General features: G+C 45.3%; 2 protein-coding genes across 4 annotated transcripts; one reads left to right on the top strand and one right to left on the bottom strand.

Moving 5' to 3' along the window:
* The first annotated feature begins 298 nt into the window (after window positions 1-298).
* TARDBP (TAR DNA binding protein) lies at window positions 299-7,493 on the top strand. 3 transcript variants are annotated; one of them, XR_015222825.1, is made up of 7 exons: window positions 299-381; window positions 747-999; window positions 1,737-1,900; window positions 2,862-3,002; window positions 3,706-3,876; window positions 4,234-4,821; window positions 5,304-7,493. XR_015222825.1 is itself a non-coding variant. In XM_086625644.1 (6 exons), the coding sequence occupies exons 2-6, from the start codon at window positions 762-764 to the stop codon at window positions 4,762-4,764; spliced, it is 1,245 nt and encodes a 414-aa protein (XP_086481770.1). In that variant the 5' UTR covers window positions 299-381; window positions 747-761; the 3' UTR covers window positions 4,765-7,493. The 3 variants fall into 3 exon arrangements, 1 of the variants encoding a protein (XP_086481770.1); XR_015222824.1 differs by having other exon boundaries at window positions 4,234-6,421; window positions 7,165-7,493; XM_086625644.1 differs by having other exon boundaries at window positions 4,234-7,493.
* Window positions 7,494-8,379: 886 nt separating this feature from the next.
* MASP2 (MBL associated serine protease 2) lies at window positions 8,380-23,470 on the bottom strand. Its single transcript, XM_086625509.1, is given in 14 exon segments — window positions 8,380-8,661; window positions 8,663-8,909; window positions 10,158-10,242; window positions 10,675-10,809; window positions 11,528-11,550; window positions 11,552-11,595; window positions 12,679-12,733; window positions 12,735-12,789; window positions 13,328-13,475; window positions 14,060-14,256; window positions 21,011-21,142; window positions 21,393-21,570; window positions 22,952-23,171; window positions 23,463-23,470. Coding segments are annotated over 14 exon segments (1,809 nt in total).
* Between the last annotated feature and the right edge of the window lie 549 nt (window positions 23,471-24,019).

Below are 24,019 nucleotides of genomic sequence, written 5' to 3'. Positions count from 1 at the left end.
GCGCTCGTCGCGCGCTCCGCGCAGGCGCGGGCAGGGCCGTACCACCGGCGCCGCCGCCCGGGGGGGGGCAGCGGGGCAGGGAGCGGTCCCTTCGCCGGCTGCTGCGGCTGCTGCCGCTCGCATCCCGGGAATACAGCCTGCGGCTCCCGCTGGGTGCGGCCGGTGCGGCGCCGGAGCTCGGCCGGGGCCCACCGCGCTCCCCGCAGCCGGACGCGCTGCGCTGCAGCGGCTCCCTGCGGCTGGGGATGGTCCGCCCCGCGGCCCGGCCCGGCCTCTGAGGGGGGCCGCGGCCGCCATTTTGTGCGGTGCCAGCGCAGGACAGCGGGGTTGGCGGCGGCGGTGGCGAGGCTCTCCCGGAGACGCCGCTCCCTTCCCTGGCCGGTGAGCGCGGCGCGGCGGACGCGCTCGGGGCCCGCTGGAGCTGAGGCCGCTGACGGTGGCGGGCCCCGCGGGCGGGAGGCGAGGAGTGCTGTTGCCCTGAAGGCGTCAGCGGCCCTGGTGCCGCGGGGGGAGGCCGCGGCGGCCCGGGGACGTCTCTCCGTGCCTCCGACCGTAGCTGTCGGTCCCTCCGACGGCTCCGGGCCCAGGCCAGGTGTTGCTCCGTGGGTACGGCGGGGCCCTGCGCTGTAGCGTCGGTGAATAATGCATTTGGGTGTACCCCGTTGTGTAATAAATACAGATGGGCTCCCGCCGTGAATCAGAGAGAAGGCGATGGCTTATCCTGCTCTTCTCCCCCTCTACTTCAGTAACTCCCAGCAAAGATGTCGGAGTATATCCGGGTGACGGAGGACGAGAACGACGAGCCCATCGAGATCCCCTCGGAGGACGATGGCACCGTGCTGCTGTCCACCGTCACCGCGCAGTTCCCCGGGGCGTGCGGGCTGCGCTACCGCAACCCGGTGTCGCAGTGCATGAGGGGCGTCCGGCTGGTGGAAGGCATTCTGCACGCGCCCGAAGCCGGATGGGGAAACCTCGTCTACGTTGTGAATTATCCCAAAGGTTTGTCTGCGTTCCTTTGGCTTTTTTGTCCCCGTCAAGAGGTCCCTGCGAGTCACTGCTGATTTGACGTGGCCATAGTCTTACTGTTGAGCCCTCCGATTCTCAGTTCAGCAGCTTTATTCATGGATCTGTCCCGCAGAGTAGGTTTGACCCCACTGAGTTTTCAGATGCGCAGTAAGATTTTTAACTCTCTACCCATACAAGCAGTTTAATGACAGAGTCTTGCGTTATCCTTGGAGGGGTCACAGCCTGTGGTCTGATGGGATCGCTGTGTACTCAGATGTGTATCCTCAAGCCATGATTTAGTCAGAGGTACCATTTAAAGCAAATCCTCAGGAAAAAAAGAGCCTGACTGCTCTGCCTCCCCCCACCCTAGAGGAAAAAAAAAAAAAGTGGGGGGTGAGTGGGAGTAAATTTGCTAATGAAATATTCTTGTTAAAAATTCCTGTCTTCTTCACATCCTTGTAGGACTGTGAATGTTACTGGATTAGTAAACTAACCTAGAATTCAGTCAAACTGCATTTTGGAGGAGAATTTAAGTGTAGTCTGTTCTCTCTCCTTACACTTGTAAGGCAGTTGGATGTGGAATATAATAAGCTCCCAGCAGCTGGCATGTGTTCTTCTGTAGCCTGTACTTTTTCTCATCATGGTCTGTGATTTTATACCATGAAGTTTGTAATCGGTGGAAGCAATTTCCAGAGTTGAGGATGATGTCTAATGTACCTCTTTATATTCAGATAATAAGAGAAAAATGGATGAAACAGATGCATCATCAGCTGTGAAAGTGAAACGAGCAGTACAGAAGACTTCGGATTTAATAGTCTTGGGTCTTCCCTGGAAAACCACTGAACAAGACTTAAAGGAATATTTCAGTACGTTTGGAGAAGTTCTGATGGTGCAGGTAAAATCCTTTTGCAGCCCCAGTAAGGAGGGACATTAGGTAGAAATCAGTCTTCTGACAAAGCCAGTAGAAACAGAGCCGTATGAACTCAGTCAAGATCTGAAGCTGTGTTCCAAGGTTGCGTTTTTGTCCCATGAGCCTTGTAGCTGCAGGCTTGTGTAGGTACAGATGGTCAGGAATATTTGGGAGTGGTAATTCATGCAAATCAGCTTAATAGGCAGAGTGTTTTTAAGAGCTTTTTAATTTATATTGCTGTTACTAATTGTTGCAGCTGAATATGTGTTTTTATATATACGTGTACGTGTTAAGGAATTATAGATTGCTATGATGAGAGCATTTACAAGACTGAAAAACTCTCAAAAAGAACTTTACTAAATTAATTCAGTAACAGCACACTTCGTACTAGTGGTTACTTCTGTATTATCACTGCCTGCACCAGGCTCTTAGTCTGTGACACATGTATCCTGCACCAGCTGTGCGTGTGGTACTGCGGGCACAGCTGGCACGGCGCTGCTTGGTTAGTGTGGATGCCCAACGTGCCGAGATGGCCTGGCCAAGTGTGAGGGCTCTTGAACAGCAGAAGTCAGAAGACAAATGCTTTTCTTCTGTCTTTGTGCGTGACATTTGTATCCTGGTGTAAGGTGGATCTCGCCAGATCCCGGTAACGCCTGTCTTGTTCCTTCCCTTTTGTTACTGGCATGCCTCCTGCGTGCAGCTACACGTGTTCGCCCCTTTGGTGGTGCCATCGCTTCTACAGCTGCTCTGGCTATGCCACCACAATACTATAAAATATTTGTATCCCATTTTTTGTTATGCTGGGGCTCAAGGCAAGCTGATGGTGGTAATCTGTAGGCCCCTGCTTTGACTATATATTACAGTAATTTTTTGTAAGAAAAGATAGGCGTATACAGTGAGATAATCAAAACTTTTAAATAAAAGTCTGCCTTTTTTTTTGTCTTAGGTTAAGAAGGATCTTAAAACTGGCCACTCAAAAGGTTTTGGTTTTGTTCGGTTTACGGATTATGAAACTCAGGTGAAAGTAATGTCTCAGCGGCACATGATCGATGGAAGATGGTGTGACTGCAAACTTCCCAATTCAAAGGTACTCGCCGATTTATTGCTAGTTTTGTTTTACCAAACACTCCAAGTGTGCTGCTTTAGCAGCTGTATTAGGTGAGCAGATGAGCAGGTCAATAATCCACTCTTGGATGTGGCTTTTCAGTCTGTGACTGGACAGGACAAGTGAGAGCAAGGAAGGAAAATAGGGAGGAGCTGAGTGAGCGAACAAGGAGTGTTGGGAAAATAGCTTGTTATGTGGGGGAATTAAGTACAGATGGAAATCTGAAAGTAATGTGTTTTAATGTCCAGCAGTACCTGCTTAACTTGTCTGCTGCATGAATAAATGGAGAATAAAAGTAGGTGGAGTAACCTAGAGAAGATGGGAATGAGTCTTTGAGTGCAAAACTGACCCTGGAGCTTCTGTCCATGACCTGTGTGCACATACGCACTTATTACCAGAAAAAGAGTGTCCTTCTGCAGTGGCCTTGTCACTGTTCTTGTGTATTGCTCTCTTCTTTGCTTTCTTGTGACTCTTCTCCACCTCTGTCAAGGTGCAGGCATGTTGTGAACGGAACTTTTTGCTTTTTTTTTTTCTTCTAAGTCTTTAACTTACAATCTCAAACTTGATCTTCAGGCCTTGTAACAGGCGAGGTTAAAAGGGGCCTTTATCATAATGTAACTCACTTCTCAAGGATAGTTGTGATTATTTTTCTTCTTTTTTTCCGCCTGTATTCATTTCTCTCCAGCAAAGTCCTGACGAACCTTTGCGTAGTAGAAAAGTGTTTGTTGGGCGCTGCACTGATGACATGACGGCAGATGAACTCCGACAGTTCTTTGGCCAGTATGGAGAAGTGGTAGATGTCTTCATTCCTAAACCCTTCCGAGCTTTTGCTTTTGTTACATTTGCAGATGATCAGGTACGCCTTGAAAGCTTTTAACTGCCTATTTAGACAGCCTACGTTTCAGTAGCTTGACGAAGCATTATTTCTGGAACTACGCATGGAACACTTGTCCAATGTCTTGAGAATTTGATTTATTGAATTGTCTAAGGTTACACTTCTCAGATGCTGTTGTACAGACAGATTTTTACGCTGCAGTTAGGGCAGTAGTGAATGTGAACATAAAGCACTTCAAATGGGATTGAGTATATGCATATGCTTCCTTTGCAGGTTAAATATCTGCTCAGAATCATGTGGGGTTTTTTTGTCTTGTAGTACTAACATTAAAAAAAAAGAAGTCTAACATACATTTAATCAATACCTTATTTCTTGTAGGTTGCCCAGTCTCTTTGTGGAGAGGACTTGATCATTAAAGGAATCAGCGTACATATATCCAATGCTGAACCTAAGCACAGTAGCAATAGGCAGTTAGAGAGAGGTGGAAGATTTGGTGGTAATCCAGGAGGCTTTGGGAATCAGGGGGGGTTTGGCAACAGCAGAGGAGGTGGGGGAGGGCTGGGTAACAACCAGGGCAGTAACATGGGCGGAGGCATGAACTTTGGTGCCTTTAGCATCAACCCTGCCATGATGGCAGCGGCGCAGGCAGCCCTGCAGAGCAGCTGGGGAATGATGGGCATGCTGGCGAGTCAGCAGAACCAGTCGGGGCCCTCGGGAAACAACCAGCCCCAAGGCAACATGCAGCGGGAGCAGAACCAGGGCTTTAGCTCAGGAAATAACTCCTACGGGGGCTCCAACTCGGGGGCAGCGATAGGCTGGGGCTCGGCCTCCAACGCGGGCTCCAGCAGCGGGTTTAACGGAGGCTTTGGTTCAAGCATGGATTCCAAATCGTCAGGCTGGGGAATGTAGACGCAGTGGGCTCTGATACTGACTCTATGGTGGGAAATCAAATTTTTCTAACTCCTGGTAAGTATACTGTAAATTACATATATGCTAAAATTTTCCAAATCAGTTTGTTCAGTGTGCAGTATATTCAGCAGTATTTTTGACATTTTTCTTTTTTAAAAAAAAAAAAAAAAAAAGAAAAAGAAAGGTAAAAGGAATTTTCTAAGTTTTGTTACATATCTTGTTGGAATATTGAGTGTTTGGAAGTGGACTGCTGTTTGCCCCGTAGGTAAACTAACACTACGATCGATAGGAAAGGTTTCTCCTGTAGTACTTTACCCCTTGTTTCCTGGCTACCTGAATTCTTTGCATGTTCAAAACGGAAACCATTGGTCAGAAACAGCATTCTCTCCCTCTTGTTTTTAATTTGATCCCACCATAAGAATCTCCCAGTGCCCCAGCTGGAGACCACGGTGTCATTTTTGTTTCGTTTGTGGTTTTTTTTAACACTGTCTCCCCTCCATACTAAAGTACGATATGAAGGCTTCATTTAATCTCCGCAGTTCATCTCATTTCAAATGTGTATGGAAGAAGCACTTCATTGAAAGCAGTGCTGTAAATATTCTGCCTTAGGAATACTTCTGTCTACATGCTTTCTCATCCAAGAATACTTCATCACACCGCACATGCTGCGTCTTAGACGGTGGGTGTTCCATTTTTATCCGCTACTCTTTATTTCATGGAGTCGTATCAACGCTGTGAACGCAAGGCTGTGAGATGGAACCAGAAGGCTGTCTGAACTTCTGAAACCTTGTGTGGGATTGATGGTGGTGCCGAGGCATGAGAGGGCTGGTATGTGCGAGATAAAGGAGAGAGCGCATGCAGAGACCTGGTGGTGCATTATGGGATTTTATTTTACTTGGCGAGATGTCTCTCAATCCTGTGGCTTTGGTGAGAGAGTGTGCGGAGAGCAATGGTAGCACATAAAGTACGAGTGTTTATTGCGTTCAAAGGACATCCATATGTGGAAGACTTTAAGTGGGTTTTATACCTAGTTAATCAATTAGTTGAATGTGTTATGTGAAATGAATATTTGTATTTTTTTTCCCTTATGTCAACTGCTGTGAATGCTGTATGGTGTGTGTTTTTTTTCTGTTAATGATCTGTAAGTGTGGTAACGTGAACTGAAGATGATGGGGTTTGTGAGGAGAACACTGAGCTTGTGGTGTGCTCTGCAGTAGCTCTTGCAGCAGAGCTCACCAGCCAGCTCAGTGTGCCTCTGCAGGGTGGAAGCTCCACTGTCTGTAAGATATCCTTAAGAATGCTGTTTGCTGCAGTTTTGTGTTTGGATGCTTTTTATAAGATTTGTCACTGTAGGAAATTCTTAAATAAAACTGATTTAAGTAATATGTGTCTTTGTTTTGCAGCCCTGAATGCAAAGAATTCATAGCAGTTAATTAATTTTACCCTTTTGAGATGAACTTCTGTAAAGCTTTTTTGCAGTAATTCAGTTTGTTTCAGATAAGCATGCTCTAAAAGTTGGCAAGTCAAACGGAGCCACCACTCACCACGTATCGATACTTGACACCCAACTTTAATCCACTGTATTTTCGCTCTGTTCAGTGATAGGTATAGATCTAAAATCCAGTCCCCACATGTCTGGGTGTCCACACCTACCATGGTAAGCAGCTCCCTCCACATTGCATCTGTACCAAGGAACGTTACTTACTTAGTCTTTTGGGAGCAGGAGTTCCTAATCAGAAGTGGGTCGGGGGAAACAAACACTTCCTCTCAAGATGTGTTTCTGTCCACAGCATCTCCTTTGGGGATGTATGTTTTCAGACCAGGCCACTCACAAGAAGTAGGGTTCTGCAATGCTTTCAGCCCTGAAGAAAGCTGTAAGCTCGTGTTTAAAACTAGTCACAGAAAAGACTTTAAAGCTGAACAAAGCATTAGTAAATGTACACAGACTTTGAGAGCAGTCTTAATCTGAAAAACAGTTTATTACAAGTGCAAAAGCGTCAGCTAAGGGGCAGCTTAACAAAGAGCAGGAAGCGACAGCAGAAAATGGTGGAAGATTATTTCCACTGGTGGTAGGAGCTTCAGGAGTTGTTTAATCTACTTGTGCTTGAAAACCACTAAAGCTTGATGCGTATTTTTAATACGCCGTACTACTATGCTGTAACTGTGCACGTTCTGAATAGGGACACTTACACCGTTTTGAACCTATTTAGCTTTTATATCTTCATTACTGCATATATCTTAAAAGGTTCAAAAAGGGGTTCTGAACACCCAGGCTGAAAAATAATCCCACACTTCTGTTGTTCGTACCCCACTACAAAAAGCTGCTTAGATTTTTTTTTTTCTGCACCTAAGTCAGAATAATCTCCAAACTCTGTACCATCTGTGAATTTTGCATTTTAGCACTTGCACTATTACCAGCTACTTCTGTTGAGTAACACTTAAAAATGGTATTCTTGGACCTCCAAAGACTAACTGTGACCCCCCGCAAGGAATTCCTGGTAAGTTTCTGTAATTAGCATGGCTTTACTTTTGTTTAAACTGTCCAGGTTTAGGTTTTAACAGGCTGGTTGGTGGCACTGAGTAGTCTTTGCTAATAATTGTAGTCTTCCTTCACCCTCAAACAAAATCTTTGAAAATCTGGGAGTTATTTTTCAAGTTTTAGTAGTATTTTCTAACTGCTGTGCCTATTCTAGTGTTTATAAGTGAGTAAATAAACTGCTGAAAACATACTGAAGTGTTTGGAGTGTTTGTTTTAAAAGAGATTTCAGTTACGTTATTCTAGAATAAGTGAAATACTAATGAAAGAAGCAAGATGCAAAAAAGAGGAAGTTTATGTAACTGAGGGGATGTATATTGTAGTCGAAACAGTTTTTTATACCATTGCTTCCAATTAGTTCTGAGAATCTGCTGTCAGCTGAATGCGTATTGAAATTACAAATCTGAACGTGAAAGCTCATTCTTCAGAAAACCACAAGTTTTTGCAGCTGACAACAGCAAGTTCCTTGGGGGAGGGGCTGCACAGCTGTCCCTGTGTTGTGTCCAGCAGGTGCCTGCAGAGGTGCCACTGCCCCCAAACAGCACAGCTGGAACTGCTGGATTCACCACCTACCACCACAGAGAGGGAGCGGGGTGAGGTACCTGGCGCTCTGCATGCGTTCATTCAAAAGCTGCAGCCTTGCAAGAATCCACAGCACTACTGAAAAGAAAACAAAATAAACTTTATGAAGTACAGAGGAATGCCTTCTTCAGGTTTGGCAGTTTTGTAAATCTAAAGGGCTTGTAACAAGCTGCTAGGACAGAAAACAGATTGTGTTTGGATACTCAAAAAACCTTAACAGAACTGTGAAGCCTAAGAAACATTAAGGATTTAGTGCTGAAGTAATACTCTAGCTATTAATCTAAGTAATAGCTGGTAGGAATTACAAATAAAAGTCTTAAGGGTTACTTAAGGCTTTCAAGGCAGGGCTGTAGGTGGTGACTCTCACAGCTGCCATATTGCCCCACAAGAGCACAGGCTGAGCCCCAGGACACAACACCCACGATAAACCGTGTGCTGGCCGGAGCCCCTGGGGCACCCCTGGGGCACCCTTGGGCCCCACCACACAGCCCCTTTTCTTACCAGAAGGGGTTTCCACTAAATGGTTGCTCATGTCTGCGCCCGTGCCTTCTTCCTGCTGATGACACCCACCCAGCATGCAGCAGTGGCACGGAAAAGCTCCTGGGCTCAGTGCTCCCCCCGCCCAACACAGCCCCCCATCGTTTGCTCTCATTTGAAACGTGTTCTCCTGGTAAACACACGGGTGCGATACTGGTACTAATTGGGTCTTTATGCTCCAGTCTAACACATGCAGTATCACTGTCAAAGGTGACAACATCATTTTTATAACCTTCATGAATACAATTTTTTTCTTCCCTGGGCTTCTTCATAGCAAAACACGTGTTTGTTCAAAATGCCCAATTTAATCCTCAAAGCTGAGGGGTTTCTTTGATCAAATACAACATCAGCAGCTGTTACAATCCAGCTGTCACACAAAAGGGAACCACCTCCTAATCCTCCCCGCTCTGGAATTAACATCACTGGCCAGGGAAATTCTCCAGGCTTGGCTTGCCTTGCTCCACAGTTCCACTTCTCTGCATTCCATGAACTACAAAACAATGAATGCAGCAATAAATGTTGAACATGTTGAGATCTGGACGCTGAATTATTACACTTGTATGGATTAAATTAAGTTAATGATTCTAAATGGAATTCCTAGATTGTTTTGGAATGGTAAAATTGCTTGCAAATGAATATTTGATTTAGAGTACCATTTTCATTAGTCGGTATTACATCCTCTGGAAAAGTTCTGTAATCAAGAGAGACAGTTTTGCTTAGGGATTGGGGCACAGAGAAATAAGTGTATTTGTTCTGAATGTAAATTAAGGTAATTGGAATATATGGATATTCTGATCTAAAAGACAAGAGGAACAATTACACTTTTACACAGTAAGATGTTTCTCCCAAAACTCGGTCTTGAATCTCGAGTAATTGTTCAGGGTAACTAACTGAGCAGTGCAAGCATTTTAAAAAATCCGCAGCCCCGTACCCTGCAATAAGGGCACTCGGTGGCTTTTTTCCCTCAGATACTTCTGGAGCGCGGTTCAATTTTCCTGTCAGAAACAACGCCAAGCAATTTAACAGCAACAATGGAGTTGTAACGAAACAGCACCCTCCAAAAGAGAGCTGGAATAAACCAAGGGTTCAGCTTTTCACTCTCTTCCAGGGGAACCGAACAGTTTCTGGCATTAATCTGCAATGTTAGCGGCAACAGGGAGCCTCCGGCATGACCACAGAATGTTCAAACAGCCAACATTTGGCAGGTCAGTGTCAGTAACTCCAGGGAGTGCCGGTCACACCGGGGAGCTACAACCTTCTCAGTTTCGTTACTGTTCCTCCCTGATAAACAGCAACTGCAGCACTTGCGTTTCAAACACCAGAGTAACACTGATTTTTAAAACCAACATTCAACAAGGGGGTGGTTCTGCCTCCTCAGCTTCAAGGTCCTAAAGGAAAAGCCAAGCGAGCCACGCTATTACACCTGCTACGTGCCTCCACACGAACAACGCAACAGCTCTGCTGGGTAACTGGTTGACAGCCCCATTGCAGGCTGGTATTTAGGAGCAGCATTACACAATGGAGCTTGGCCCCTCCGTTACTGGAAACATTCTCCAGTCCCAGCTCAGGTGCACCTATGTGCATCGCTTCAAAGCAGACTGTGTCCTTCCATATGGAACCACGTACCATCTGCCTTGCTGTCTCTGTAACAGCCTGACCATGGACCAACAACAGTCAGCACTGGCCAAGAGCCTGTCAATAACAGGAACTGCTCATTCCAGCTGGTTTGTACATTCACTCCTTACCTGGTTCACAGACGGGAGGGGTTATTGCTCCTTCGGAGTTTTTCCAGTATCCATCATCATCACTGCATATGTATTTACCTGCATCTCACAGAGACAACAAAAATAACAAGTGAAGAGAACAGCTGAAAGCACCACAGAAGGGACATTCTGCAGGCAGTGCTGGACATTGTCTTTTAGGTCTCCTTTGAGTCTACTGCAGACTCATGAGAAGGTGACCCTACATCACTTACGCCTCTCGGGCTATTTGCAGGATTTAATGCTAATAAACTGCACTAACTGGGGAGTGACAACAACGTGTTAAGCTCCAACTGCTACTAAATTAAGTCTACCAGAGCACCTTTCAGTCTGCTTAGGTACATGCCATTAAAAATGCAAAGAGTACTTCCCAAAGTTAACAGCCTTTGTATTGTGTTTCCAAAAGGTTCTGCTGGCCTTCCCAGGCACCAGGGGTACTCACTCTGCACACCATCGGAACCAAGAACCACCCTGAATCTGACGGTCAGGACCCACCGTTATTATTAGCCTCCATGGTGCAGAAGGGTACTTCACCCTGGTATGGAATTTCAGTGTTGTAGGTGGTCTTAGGCCCTGGAACGGATGTAACAGCACTGCTGTCCACGTCTGCAGGCTGACCACAGTCTACAACTAAAGCAGTGCAAAAATATATTAAAAAAAAAAAAAAAAAAAGGTAGCACACTGAAAAAGTCAACATAATAGGCAGGATTCCGCTGTGATCTTCAGGGAATGGTACCAGGCCTCTTTACTCGAGGTAACAGAAATACTGGTGACGGTTCTGTGCTCACAGCTGGGCGGGTGGACAGTAATAACACCACTGCGAGCTGGAAAGGTTTTGGTAAATTCTGTGCGTTCCTCAGAAAACTTGCGCTCCCATCCAGCAGACTGAGCTGTGACTACGAAAGACTCACACTGCACACCATTGTATGCAGGAAACCGACACGTATTATTAATGAATACAGACTAATTAAAGACAAATTGTACCAGTACCCTAAGGGTACAGGTACTATGTTTTTCTCTTATGATGATGACGCTTTTGCTAGTGACAAAACTGCTGGGAGATGGTACACTATTTCAAAAGACACCACCACACTTATTTTTAAAAAAAAACAAACGCTTTTTTTTACTTTTTTAAATAACCATCAGTGCTTGTTAGAGATTTTAAAGAATGGCAGAAATTGAAACATCTTCCAACTTACAAATACAAAACGCACTTTGCCAAGAAACGGAATAGTTACCAGGCAAAAAAAAAAAAAAGTTTCTCATACTGCAGCTTCCATCATTGTCTTTACCAAACCAATGTTTTAAATATAAATATTTACACAGACATTTTCAAATGCTGACTTACTGATGCACTTTGCCATGGATTTGATCCTTTTGATATTCCTCTACAAAAGACTTCACATCATTTTAATTCTCCAAGAAGCATGAAGAGAAATAAAAGGTCAAATTAATTCCACATCAAACGGGGTTAATTACAGAAAAGCAACATCGGTTACACATTTATTTGCTCATTCATAAGGGAAAAACAGTAACTAGATTTTTATTTGCTTAAAATGTCTTTACTGAATGTACTGAATGTACTTTCAGGGTGGTAAAAGGTAAATAATTCCTGTGCCATCATCATGTGTATCTAAATGTGGGTGCTGTCAAAGGCCACAGAGCATGGCTGCGAGCGTGAAGGGGAGTTACCCCTTTCCAGAATCCAGATGCTCCTGTGCCTTTGCTGTGTAGCAGTTCCACCCCTCACACCTGCCTCGTCCCCAGCAACCACGGCACACCGTGCTGGTCACTGCACTTCCAGGACAACACGGAATGCAGCTTTCATTGATCTGTTTCCATACACACGCACCCTACTGTTTGCAGTTCCACACTAACCCTCACCTCAGTTCCATTACTCTGGGTTTCTACAAAACCAGTAAAAAGTAAATGTGTAAACAGTAAACTATCAAATCAGATTATAAAATAACCGTTGAGTAAGCCTGTGCCTTCCTGAAACACAATCACCTAACTGTCATTTAAAATTTTCCTGAAAGAATACACAGACTGGAGCATCTTCTGAAACTGCCTACTGGGAAGCAGGATGTTATTTAGAACTAAGTCTGAAACGCAGCATTCAGCAGGAATGACCAAGTATTCCAGTTTTAACTTCCCTGGAGAGACACAGTCACTAATGAAAGAACATTAAAAATTCTCGCTACACTGATCTTGTGAAATGTCTCATAAAATCATTCTTTTCTACCAACATAATTAGAAGCAAATCTCTAAGCAGCAGTGTTCAAAGAGCATCAGCATGGGCATACAGACACACAGGCATATCAGAAACATAATTATTTCGGGGGGGTACAGAGAAAGGACAACTAACAAATTCAGTGCACTGAATACACCTCATCATCGCAGTATGTGAGCAACTGAAACTGTTCATGAGAAAAAGCACCTACACGTTTAATCCCCGAGAAATTAAGTCCAATAGGGCTGACAGCGCCACGGGTCACCTACTTCAAGTAGCACACACCTGATGTCACAAGAGAGAGCATACTGGTCATCCACAACGCTGCACTGGTGCGATGTGACCATGGGGTGGTGCTTCAGGACCGGGACATGGCCAACCTGCAGACGATCAGAAAACAGAATATCCCGCTCAAGAGAGAATTCATTGGTTACTGCTAAAGGATCTTAGGGGAAAACCGACCCTTTCTCTGCCCTTTCTGTTCACTGACACGGACAGGGACCTACAATTGTTGAGAATAAACGACAGAACTGTGACTGACTGACCCTGATGCTCTCACATCAAAGATGCGCAGCAACCTGCACGGAGCCAGGCTACACCGACAGGACCAGCCCAGTATGTCTGTTGCCTAAACACGCACTTTGTAACTCCTGACAAATTGGAAAAATCGTTCCCTAAAATAAAATCATATGCCTGGACCTGAGTTGAACTGTAAGATCAGCTGGAATTGTGGAGTTCTCCAAAAACTTTACTTCAGAAGTAAACTACTTAGTAGCTACGTTAACAGGTACGCTACTGAAAACTAGGCATGAAACCATTGTTTCAAAGCACCATTTTTTGGTCGCTATTCGGGCCTTTCCACAATGAAGTTCTGGGAATAGTTTGGACTTGCAAACTCAACAGAGGACTCCCACCTACCTGTTGCCATGTATTTCACCTTCCACCCAGCATGTGCTCCTGAGATATCAGTTCTGAAAGCAGGATTCACAACACTAGCCTGTGTCTCAATTTTCGCAGGCAAAGTCTTTCCACAGAACGGGTCAAATTGTTTTTTGAGTGTTTTGACCTGAAAAAAATGAGAGAAGGCAAAAAAACTCTCTTTACTCCTTCCCCCATAAGGCTTATGGAAGAACAAATGGATTTTAATTCAATTATTCCCTGAACTTGAATGGTCCTTTCTTGCAAAGTTAAAAAAAAAACCCAAACAAACCAGTGAGGTGGTTAGAATGATGGCTCGTGACTCTGGTAACTCACAGAGTGCCTTTTCTCCAAGCATCCTAAGTGCTATGGAATTCCTGGGAAGCCACTAGGTCCATTTTCTAGATAAGCAAAATTAATGCAAAAGATTTAGCTGACTCGCCTGGCACCCTTATCTGTGATAAGGGCAGAGGTTGTGATGAAATCTATCAAGTCATCACACATATGTGTGCTTGTTTTTGTTCCCGGTGAATTTCCCAGAAGAGGAAGGTATTGAAAAGAAATAAACACCACAACAAAACTGAAGGGAGAAGAGGAAGAAATGAACAAGGAGAGAGAGAGGGAGATGAAACTGTAAGTTAACATGGTGAAACACAGGCTGAAGAAAATGCAGTAGAAGAACTGGGCCTGTCTCTCAAAAGCTGTGATGAAATGCAATAACTCTCGTCTTACCTTACGGACATCATAAAGGCACAACACTTCTGGGTGCGTCTCCACATCAAAGGTCTCCATGAATTCCACCCTGATCACAAAGCCATCTTCTACCTGGACACTGTAGCTGCAGGAGCTCACTGGGAGATAAGGTGCTGGATGGTCAGGGCTGGTGATTTCTCCAGTTCCTTCAGTAAAAACCTGACTTTGACAGTGGGCTAGGAAAGAAAAAAATAAAAACCACCAGAAAATGATGATCACAGTTGTATGAGCTCAGTTCAGCCGTACTGGGTCAGATAGTGGATCTTTTTCCACGCTACTCTACCCCTTCAGGAAGCTTCAGAGCCACGTCTCTACCTACCTGTGAACTGAAGCTGGTCTCACACATTTCACCAGGGACCATATGCCACTGTGGAGAAAACTGTCTCTACCTCTGTCGTGGCAGGACCGAAGCATGAGCATTATCCAGCACTCCTACCTCAAAAGTGGTGCAGGGGAGGAAATCGGGAAAGCGCCGCTTAGTCACAGGGCCGGAGGTCAGAAATAAATGTGACAGCTGGAAGCTTGTCAGAAACATTCCGAGGTGTTAAATTTGCAGCTCCTCTGCTGCACCGGAGTATGCAGGGTGGTGGGATAGCTATCAGCTCCTCAATTCCAGAAGCCTCTGAGTGCAGCTCTTTCTTTTTGTGCTTTTGTTGCCAGACATTTAGAATGTAATTGTATTCTCTGAGCAAAACCAGCTGTGCCCCTTGCCGACACAATCGGAGCCACAAACGCTCCCTGCTGAAGAGAAGCAAGAAGGAACAGCCACAAGTGCCCCGAGGATCTCTGCTTGTTGACAGCATCTGATCACTGTGAAGTGGTGCTTTGATCAGCTGGGAGCAGAGGCTTTATGATGTGCCTCAAAAGCTGTATGAGCAATCCTCTAATTGACGAGGAATGCTGGACCCGCTGATAACACCGGCATATTTTTGCACCGCTGCGACACTGAATTTAGTTTTAAGAGGGAAATTGTTCGACTTTGGATCGTATCCTCAAACACACCATCCTAACCTCCACCAACAAAAATGCTATTATCCAGTCATTAATTACAGATCCTCATCGAAAGCAGAGCATACAGCTTAAGGTCGTCATTTTAATGACAGGGGACCAAGTTGTGAATGAGAAGACGAATATTGCTGTCCCTTAACTAACCACAGATTTCATTAGCCAAGATCCTAAGCTCCTTCTACTTCAGAGAATGAAACCTGCTTCCACCCTATACCTATGCAACAGCCCTACTTGCTGCTACAGGAAGTATTCGGATGCAAGCCTTTGTTTGGAAAGGAAAGTAGGAATCGGTGAAAGGATGATCTTTTTCGCGTGGCTCTTAGCACAACTGCAACACCACAACACGAGTAATGATGCACTTGGGTACTAAGCGTTTCTTTTAGCACAAGTTCTAATTTCAGAACAATCTTTCTCTGTCCATCTTCCCACAAATTTATGAGCAGCTGCTTTTATTTGACATAAACCTATCCATCATCACAGTGACTGAGCATCTCTGGGTGCCCTACTCTGAGTTCATTGTCCTAGATTTTCAAATACAGCTGACAAATACACAGAGTAAAACAGTTAATAAATACCTAGAAATGCCTATTCCGTTCAAACGGAGCGCTCTCCTAATTTTTAAATCCTGTTTGAAATACCTCCCTGGGTCCAAAGAAGCAGAGAAAGCTTGACTACTTCAGCTGGACGTTCTCGCTGCCTGGAATCTTGCCTAACAGCACAGTGCTTTGCACCAGCAGACATCAGTTAAGCTACGATGGGAATTACATCCTTGCCTTTTATGCTGTACTTGCAGAGGATTATCAGGAAGTGGGTTTTTTCCCTAATTGTTATTACCTCACTCTTCCTACCTAAATGCAGGTTTCTGTAATTCACTGATTACACCTCAAACTACAGAAGCATTTGATGGCAATGCAAGAATAAAGCATGTTTTCTAGCACACTCTCCCGAGCTGCTGCAGGTGCTGCTCAAAACACTGCCAGTGACAGCGAGTTCACTTCCTCTCCCCAGGCTGCAAGGTCCCACTACAATGCTTCCTTCCACCTGCTGCAAGCCCAGGCTAAGAAATAGCTCAAAACACAAAACCTACTTGATATGCAGCTTTAGCAGTAAACTGCTCACAGCCACGTAAGTGTAAAAAAATCTGCTTGTCTTAAAAACTGAAATTTCCTCATGCTGCTAATGTCTGTCCCAGCTCTACAGCCCCTACAAGAGTAGTTTGGAGGCAATTACAGGAAGAGATAGAAATGAAAATATGAAAATCCTTGAGTGTGAAAAAAGACTCAGTATGAAGTCCTACCCTGAGCATATAAGCCACAATATAATGAGTACTATCTTTGCACTCCGACCTCCCTACTGAAATCTCAAATCTTCTGCTAGTTCTGCATCAGAATCCTTTCCTGTTACCTACAAAATCATTTTTTTTGTAGGTAATAGGATCTACCATGGAAGGAAGGGATACTCAGCTTGGTAAGGTTAAATTCTCTCTTACAAGAACCTCAGAGCTGCAACACCTTATCTCCTATTTACTATAATGATCATGTCATCTTCTTTCCTTAAAGTATGTTTAAAGGAATGTTATTAGACTAAAGCTCAGCATAAAAACATGTAAGAGAGAAACGGTGGAGAAAAGCCCACAGTGTGGTAACACACATGTGCACACACACACACATATGGACACACACGTAGAGACAGAAAAACACTGCATACAACCAAACACTACTGTTTATGGAGGCTGCTTACTTTCGCTGGTAATAAAAGGGTGAAGGGACACACAGTGAAATTAAAGGCTAAAACCCACAAATCTGATACAAAACCAGGATGAAGAAACAGCATGTAATTAATCCGTGCAACACACTGTCATGTGAAATTTAAGGCAAACTTTTATACGCTAGTGCTGTAAGTTCAGCTTAAGCTAAGCAGAACACAGACAACACAGGATCTATGGCAGGGAGGATAACTTTAAAATCACTTACTGATCTGTGTCTTCCAGTGAAGCATAAGATGCTGGCCGGTATCAAAGGCAGGAGACTGGGCTCGAGGGATTCTTAGCCCACATCCATTCTAGCAATGCATATTCCAGAACTGCTCTGAGATGCCCAGGTGCTGGTTGAGAGGCTCTTCAGGCCAGTGACTGCTCTGTGTTCACATAGCAAAAACCAGCACCACACCTCTGCACAGAGCTGGGACCCCATACACTGTTACAGTACAAACAAGAACAGTGCCCCGTTAATACCCTACTCATTCAGAAAAGTGGCTGTCACCTTGTTTTGAAGGACTAATGAAGGAGAAAGAGACTAATAGTTCTTCATGCTTCATTACCTCTGCCTCCTTTAAACTCAGTTTCCTCATTTTGATGTGAGATTTTCATAATACAGTTTGGAAAAATGTGAGTCAGTTTGGAAAAATGTGAGTCATCACCAATAAACTCTCTTCACTTGTGCTCACATGAGTAGCCAAAACTAGCTGACCTAACAGAAGATACTCTGCTACTCCAAGGGAATTTGCAGCTTGAAGATGAAAAGGCTTAGATTGGACCTTACTTTTCACCTAATATCTCCTGGATGTGGCCGCTGGGAGCTCCCTTTGTAAGGGCAGTATTTTTTCCCATAAGTCTGCAAGTAAGGAAGTCATAAACCAGCCAGTACAAAAAGGATCAAATAATTTAACATCTGCCAGGAGAAATGCTGTCATTAGACTTCTCAGTGCAAACTTTAGAGCTGTCCAGAGAGTGCTCAATTATGCTTAGGCCATAATTTTATTAGAATCACAGTGAGCTGTTTGCCAGAGGCTTGAACTCTGAAAAACGACCTCCTCAAAACTTGCAAGTCCATTATCATTGGCTCATTAGGTCTCCAGTGAAAGGTGGGTCATAGATTGTATCACCAAGCCATGACAAAATATCAAGCTGCTTTGATCACAATTCACTGTGACCATGAAACCGCTTCTGAACAAGATTAAACACAGCAGAAGTAAGCCTTGGTAACTGCATGCACAGCCACGCTACCCTCAGACCAGTTCTCTGCAGCGTCCACCTTCTACAACACTTACTAAGCATCTTCCCAGTAAGCCAAGGCAGTGATGTTACCTCTCATTTTGCAGATGGACTTTCAAAGCTGGTATCAAGTGACTTGCCCAAGATAACACCGAAGTCTGCAAATGCAGTGACTTGCACTGAGTCAGGTGTCCCATCGAAAAGACTCTCTGTCCCTCCCATGCTCACTTGGAAAAGGGTTCCTCCCCTGTTTACTTCAAGCACTAAAGAGTAGAGATGGCATTGGAGAAACTGAGCCTCATAAATTACCATTAAAAGCAACTCCTGCTAAATCGCAGAAATAAGGAAATGCTAATCAACTAATGCTCCTTAATCCCTTGAGCTTTTTAAACAAAGCCTTGTTTTATCTTCAGCAGTTCACCTTCAGTTGCTCTGCTCTGACTTGTTAACCTCTTGCAATAATCATCATGTTTCCTCCACAGAGCTGAGGAGCTACAGTCACTGACAAGTACTGAGCATGGCATTTCCCCACCATCTTTCAAGAAGGTGGTCCCAGCCCAAAGAGGGTACAGTCTAAAGGACGATAAATGCATATTAACGTGCAGCAGTGAGAGGCACTGTGAAGGACTGAGACAGTATCAATCCACATCACAAGCAACTGCACCAAAGAACAGCATCCCTTGTGTTGCATCTATCGTGGGAGGGCATTGTTGCCTTGCCCTGTATGAAGGCAAGACACCTAAGCTGCCCTGGTGACATTAATATTACTTTACCAAACTCCTCGAGCTCTGAGGTTATGCTCACCAGAACATATTTCAGTCACAAGCTGAAATTCCCTACAGAAGATGTGGCCAAAGTCACAAAATTTCGATTAAAAAAAAACCCTCAAACTTTTCCAAAGAGTGAATGGGCTCTCAATATGCTTAGTTTCAATCTACAAGTCTGGGTGCAGACGAGAGCACATCTAAAAGGAACATTAGGGAACAAATGTGTGGTTCTGGTGTTGCTGCAGTTTAAGAACTATGGAAGGTCAAGCAACGAGCTGGACAACAAATTCAGGAGTTTTCAGGTAGCTGTGATGCTCAGGGACCTTTCACAATGGCTTCTCCCTTACCAGCTCCTGCCTTACCTACCTTCTTTCACAGAGACACATGGGAAATGCAAGAAAATGAAAGCCCCAGAGGCTGCCACCAGCTTTCAACAAGGAACAGCCTCTTTATTACGTGCAGGAGGCAGGTCTGAAAGGCAAAGAACCAAGACATACAACCGAGCAGGAGAAACCTGCAGCCCTCAGGCAGACTGCAACAGGCAGGTCAGGAGGGAGGGCAAACCAGCTCTTCCCAGCACATCTGTCTCCATCTCTGCCTAAGCGAGGAGAAGCTTAATTATCTCACGCTGGAAAATAAAGGAGAAAAAAAAAGAACCTGTCAACATCAGCCTGCTCAGACAGGAGTCCAAAAACCAGAGGGGCAGCTTTTGCCCTCATCTTCTGAAGGCGATGAGAGACCTTTGCATTGCAGCCCAGTCCAGTGGCTGAAGTAGCTTCAGCACTTGTACCTAAAGGCCTCTGAAATGTGAACGGGTTCCAGCACGTTGGCTGCACCATCGTAATTCCCAACGCACACGTCTCCACCCACCATGGCAGCCCAGCCCTTCAATACTGCTGATAAGCTCCCTCTGCCAGCAATACGTTTGAGGAGGGGGGCACAAGTTTGCACACAGGAATGGTCAAGGCAAAGCTGCTAGTTCACAGCTATTCCTTTTGCACCTTCACAGGAAAACCAGGTGCACGCTTTGTAGCGTAAGTAAATCCAAATACTTGTGCTAAAAGCCTTTGCTTTAGGAAAGGGAGGTTGAATGAGTAGGTCTGTTCCAATACACTGGAGATAGGACGAGTCTGAATCTTGAATCAGACCCAGGCAGTCACGGCTGGAGGGAGTTTGCAATAGGATGGAGTCGGGAAGCTAAATGCCAAGGCAGCCGTAAGCACTGGAAGTTAGATCCAATTCTGCATTTCAGCACTGGGGAGCAAAAAGAAACTACCTTCCCACCTATGACAATATTTAGTGAGCAGTACGGGTGCTGGTTCTTTCCAGACAGGATTCAGCTCCAGGTGGGCAAAGCTGCACCCCCAGAGGATGCATGTGACACCACGTGTAGGCACATTTCACTGCAAGGTGAATCCTGAGGCGCCGATCCCTGTGCTGATCCAGACAGACACTTTGCTGCCTGATGACACATAAGCTTTCCCTTTTGTACACGGAGAAGCAGAGCCAGGCAGAAGTCAGCTGGGCAAATCTCATGCTGTAGGCCCTTTTGGCTTTGTCTCCCATTTAATGAGTGGATCATTGCATCTGGTGCCAGCAATATGAGGGCCATGCTGCTTCTTGGTCTGTGTCCTTCCAGAGAGTAAGAAAACTATTTCTCCATTAGCCTTTGCAATGCAATTGTTTGTTTTTCCAACACATCTACTAACTCGGGTCCAGAATATCCCATATCTCAGTATCCAGGGAGCAAGACATATCCAGTTTTGCAAGGCTGGCTGCACTGACAGCCACGAAAACTGGATGTGTCTGCAGTGGGCAGTGTAAGACCAGTTTCTTGCCTCTCCATTCAATCTGTCTAAAGCTGAACACAGGTGGATGCTGCCTAAGGAGCAACCAAACCAACTGTCAGGGCATCATTTTACTGTGATACAATATTGCTGTCGCCAAGGGCACCAATTAGCCCACAGCCACTCTGCAAACCAGAGCCTCTGCTCACAGCCCTGACTAAGCCCTGTACGTTCTTCTTCCAGCTGACCAGGAACATAGGGAATACTGAAAACAACAACAAAAAAAACACAGCTTTCATCTTGATGCTAGTGTCGGGACTGGATTTAAGTGGATGTTGTAGTCACAGTAGTATCTCCTGATCTAGCACGAGCTCACCTGTGCATGTCCTCTTGTTTTCATGCAGCGTGTAGCCAATCCGACAGCTGCAATAGTAGCCCCCCACGTAGTTGTGACAGTGATGATTGCAGAGGGGTTCACCATCAAACAGCTGTTTGCACTCATCGATATCTAATGGGCGAAGCACAGAATTAGGCAACCAACACCCTTCAACAAGATTTTGTCTTCATCTGAGCCACTCGCTGTTTTGTGAGGCTGGCTTGCTTGCCTTTGGTTGCTGTGCCCTTTTGCATCTGCCTCGGTACAACGGTACCACCTTCTCCCACCTCACACCAGCAGCCACTGTCTATGAGAGCGCAGGGAAGCACCAATCCCACCATGGCTGTGTCTCTCCCATCTACAGGAGGGGCTGGTCTCTTACCTTCAGCAGCATAAAAGGCTTCAAAGCCTGTGAATGGTTTCTCATTGGAGTAATCAGACCGAAACACTACCATGAGGTGGTTGTCAACGGAGACATATGTCTTGTTGCCCGGAGCCTCCTCAGTGTCTGTACTATCCTTTCCACACAGCGTAGCCAAGGTCCTTCCATCAGAGCTCAGCTGCAAAATGGGCAGACAAAGCTACCAGATGAGCACAGAGCTTTGCTCTTCCCAACCTGCTGTCATGGCTCGGAAAGTGTATGTTTAATGGTGTGAGAAAGGAGGCCTGGATGCTCTCAAAAGGTGCTTTGGGAGGTCAGTCCAGAACCAGGGACGTATAAGAGAAGGTTTCCCCTATTCTCTGTGACTTAAACCCATAATTTTGTCCCTCATTTTGCTCTCAGAGGCCCACATAAAGCTGTGATGCCAGCCTGGGCTATCAGCACCATGCTTTGTTTATAATGCTTTTGTTAATTTGGCACTCTCAGTAACAATCAGATCTTGGTAAAGTCAAAGACAACCCGAGTAGAAGGTTTCATATACTGACAAATTCAAATGTACAGCAAAAGGTCTCTCTAAACTACTGACTCACTTGCTCTATGATTCACGTATTACAGCTCCAGCTCTTCATTTATCTTGTGTTTTTAATACAAGAGAAATGCTCTGGTACATGGGGTTCATGCTGTACACAGTAGTGACAGAACTGTGTACTAGAGACCTACTAGAAATGAGTACTTTGTCCTGCCCACAGGAAATTACATGAAGAACAACACGGATTTGGGGAATGGGAGCGACCTGCCATATAAAACCATGGAAATGAGGTCTTCCTAAATGGGAAGAAGGCTGCCTGATTTCTTTCCATCAGATTAGAAAGCACTCCTGATTTTGTACTGGTTTTGCATACTCCTGTATGTACAGCTCCCTCTTGAACGTGCATCAGGTCCGTGCAAAGAGCAAAATGAGGGCAGAGGTAGCACGGCCCCAAACCGGCCACAGGGCCGTGCAGACCAGAGCACACGCGAGCACGCCGAGTCCAAGCCTTTCAGGGACACCACTCACCACCCAAACACTTCCAGAAGACAGTATCTTTGTTTCTTTTCCTGAGGTTGTTTCTCACTTAGCAGCAAACACAGACAGCGAGTGTTGCAAGTGCGCGTGTGGACAAGCCGACAGTATCTTGTTTAGACTATCGCCTGCGCTTTCGCAGTCTCCCATTATACTCTCTGTAAAGCTCTGCTTCTTAATTTAAAACACACACTCTAACTTCAGCAAAATGAAGCTCAGATGTTGTTTTGGGCAAAATTTCAAACCTTTTGCTCCGCGAGAGGGGAACATCAGAATTTTCTGAGCTCAATCAACTCGAGTTTCAAATGTTCCGACATGACAACCAGTTCTGCTTCCTGGTCCCGTGGGCCTCAATAAACACATCGTTTAGAAATCAGCTGAGCCTGAACTTTACTAGCAGACTAGAAGCAAGTGCTTACAGCAGTTAGGTTGGTCCTGCATGTGTCCAGGATCACATACACACAGCTTCTAACACATCATCCTGTCCTACACATACCTTCACATAATCGTATTCACACAGGTAGGACAGCTCCAGGTTGAAATGGGTGAAGTAGATGCGGACAGAATATCCCTTGGGGACAGTAATATTCCAGATTCTCTCCTTGTGATTTGGGTAGACATTTGGGAAGCTGGGGGACGTGATTCTCCCATACATTTTCTGCAGCACAATGCTGCTGCTCATTCCACTGTAAAGCATAGCTAGCAAGACTAAAAGCCTGTGTCAAAGGAACGGAGATTAACAGAGAAAGAGTGAAAATTAACTCAGATCATACCCCAAAAGCCACACACCCAAGTTGCCAGTCTTGGTACCAAATCACAAGATATCTCAGTGAAATCGGGATGCCCAGCACCTTCTCAGCTGACAACGAAAGAAACGAGGAGGTACCAGCAGAGTCAGGCTGTACTCACAGCTACTAAACAAGATGAGAATCACACTCTCGCCTTCCACGGCCTGCACAAAGCCAAGTGGCCAGAGGAGCTGGGGAGGTCCCTGCAACTGCACTCACCTCATCATGCTGCTCTCCTGTCTGAGCCTGCTCTGCTCGGAGCCCTGGGGAAGGAATCTCTTCTGAGGTATTTGCATTTGGGGGCGGATGTATTTATTGTGTGTGCTCTGCTGTGTTTGTCTGGATGTTGAACTCTGATGTTTATCTCCTTTCCACCCCCTTCAGCATGCTGAGTTCTGGGAACAGCAATTACTAAAAACCAGGCTTGTGTTCAGTGCATGAGGCCTCAGTCAATGACAGGGAGCGGCAGACAGAGATGGAGTGGATGGACTAGGAATGCTGCAGGCTCTTGGAGGGAGCTGTAGTATCGCAGCTCTGTGGGAAGGCAGGCAGTGGGAGGAGGTACAAAGTGGCTCCAGACAGTGTCTGCATGGGGGAGCGAGAGGAGCTGGGCAACACTTTCCCTCTAACCAATTGATCTACAATTGCTATTAATGCAAACAGCAAGTTTCTGGAAGCACAGTTTCATCCATTGTCAGAGTTGAAAACAAAATAAGGGGGCACACTGCAGGATTTCAGAATGGCAAGTGACCCTGGTTAGATGGTTCTGTGTAACG

The sequence above is a fragment of the Tauraco erythrolophus genome, chromosome 23 (assembly GCF_009769465.1).
Source record: "Tauraco erythrolophus isolate bTauEry1 chromosome 23, bTauEry1.pri, whole genome shotgun sequence".
NCBI classification, from domain to species: Eukaryota; Metazoa; Chordata; class Aves; order Musophagiformes; family Musophagidae; genus Tauraco; species Tauraco erythrolophus.
Note: the sequence above shows the minus strand (reverse complement) of the source record. Positions and strands in the feature narration are given on the sequence as shown.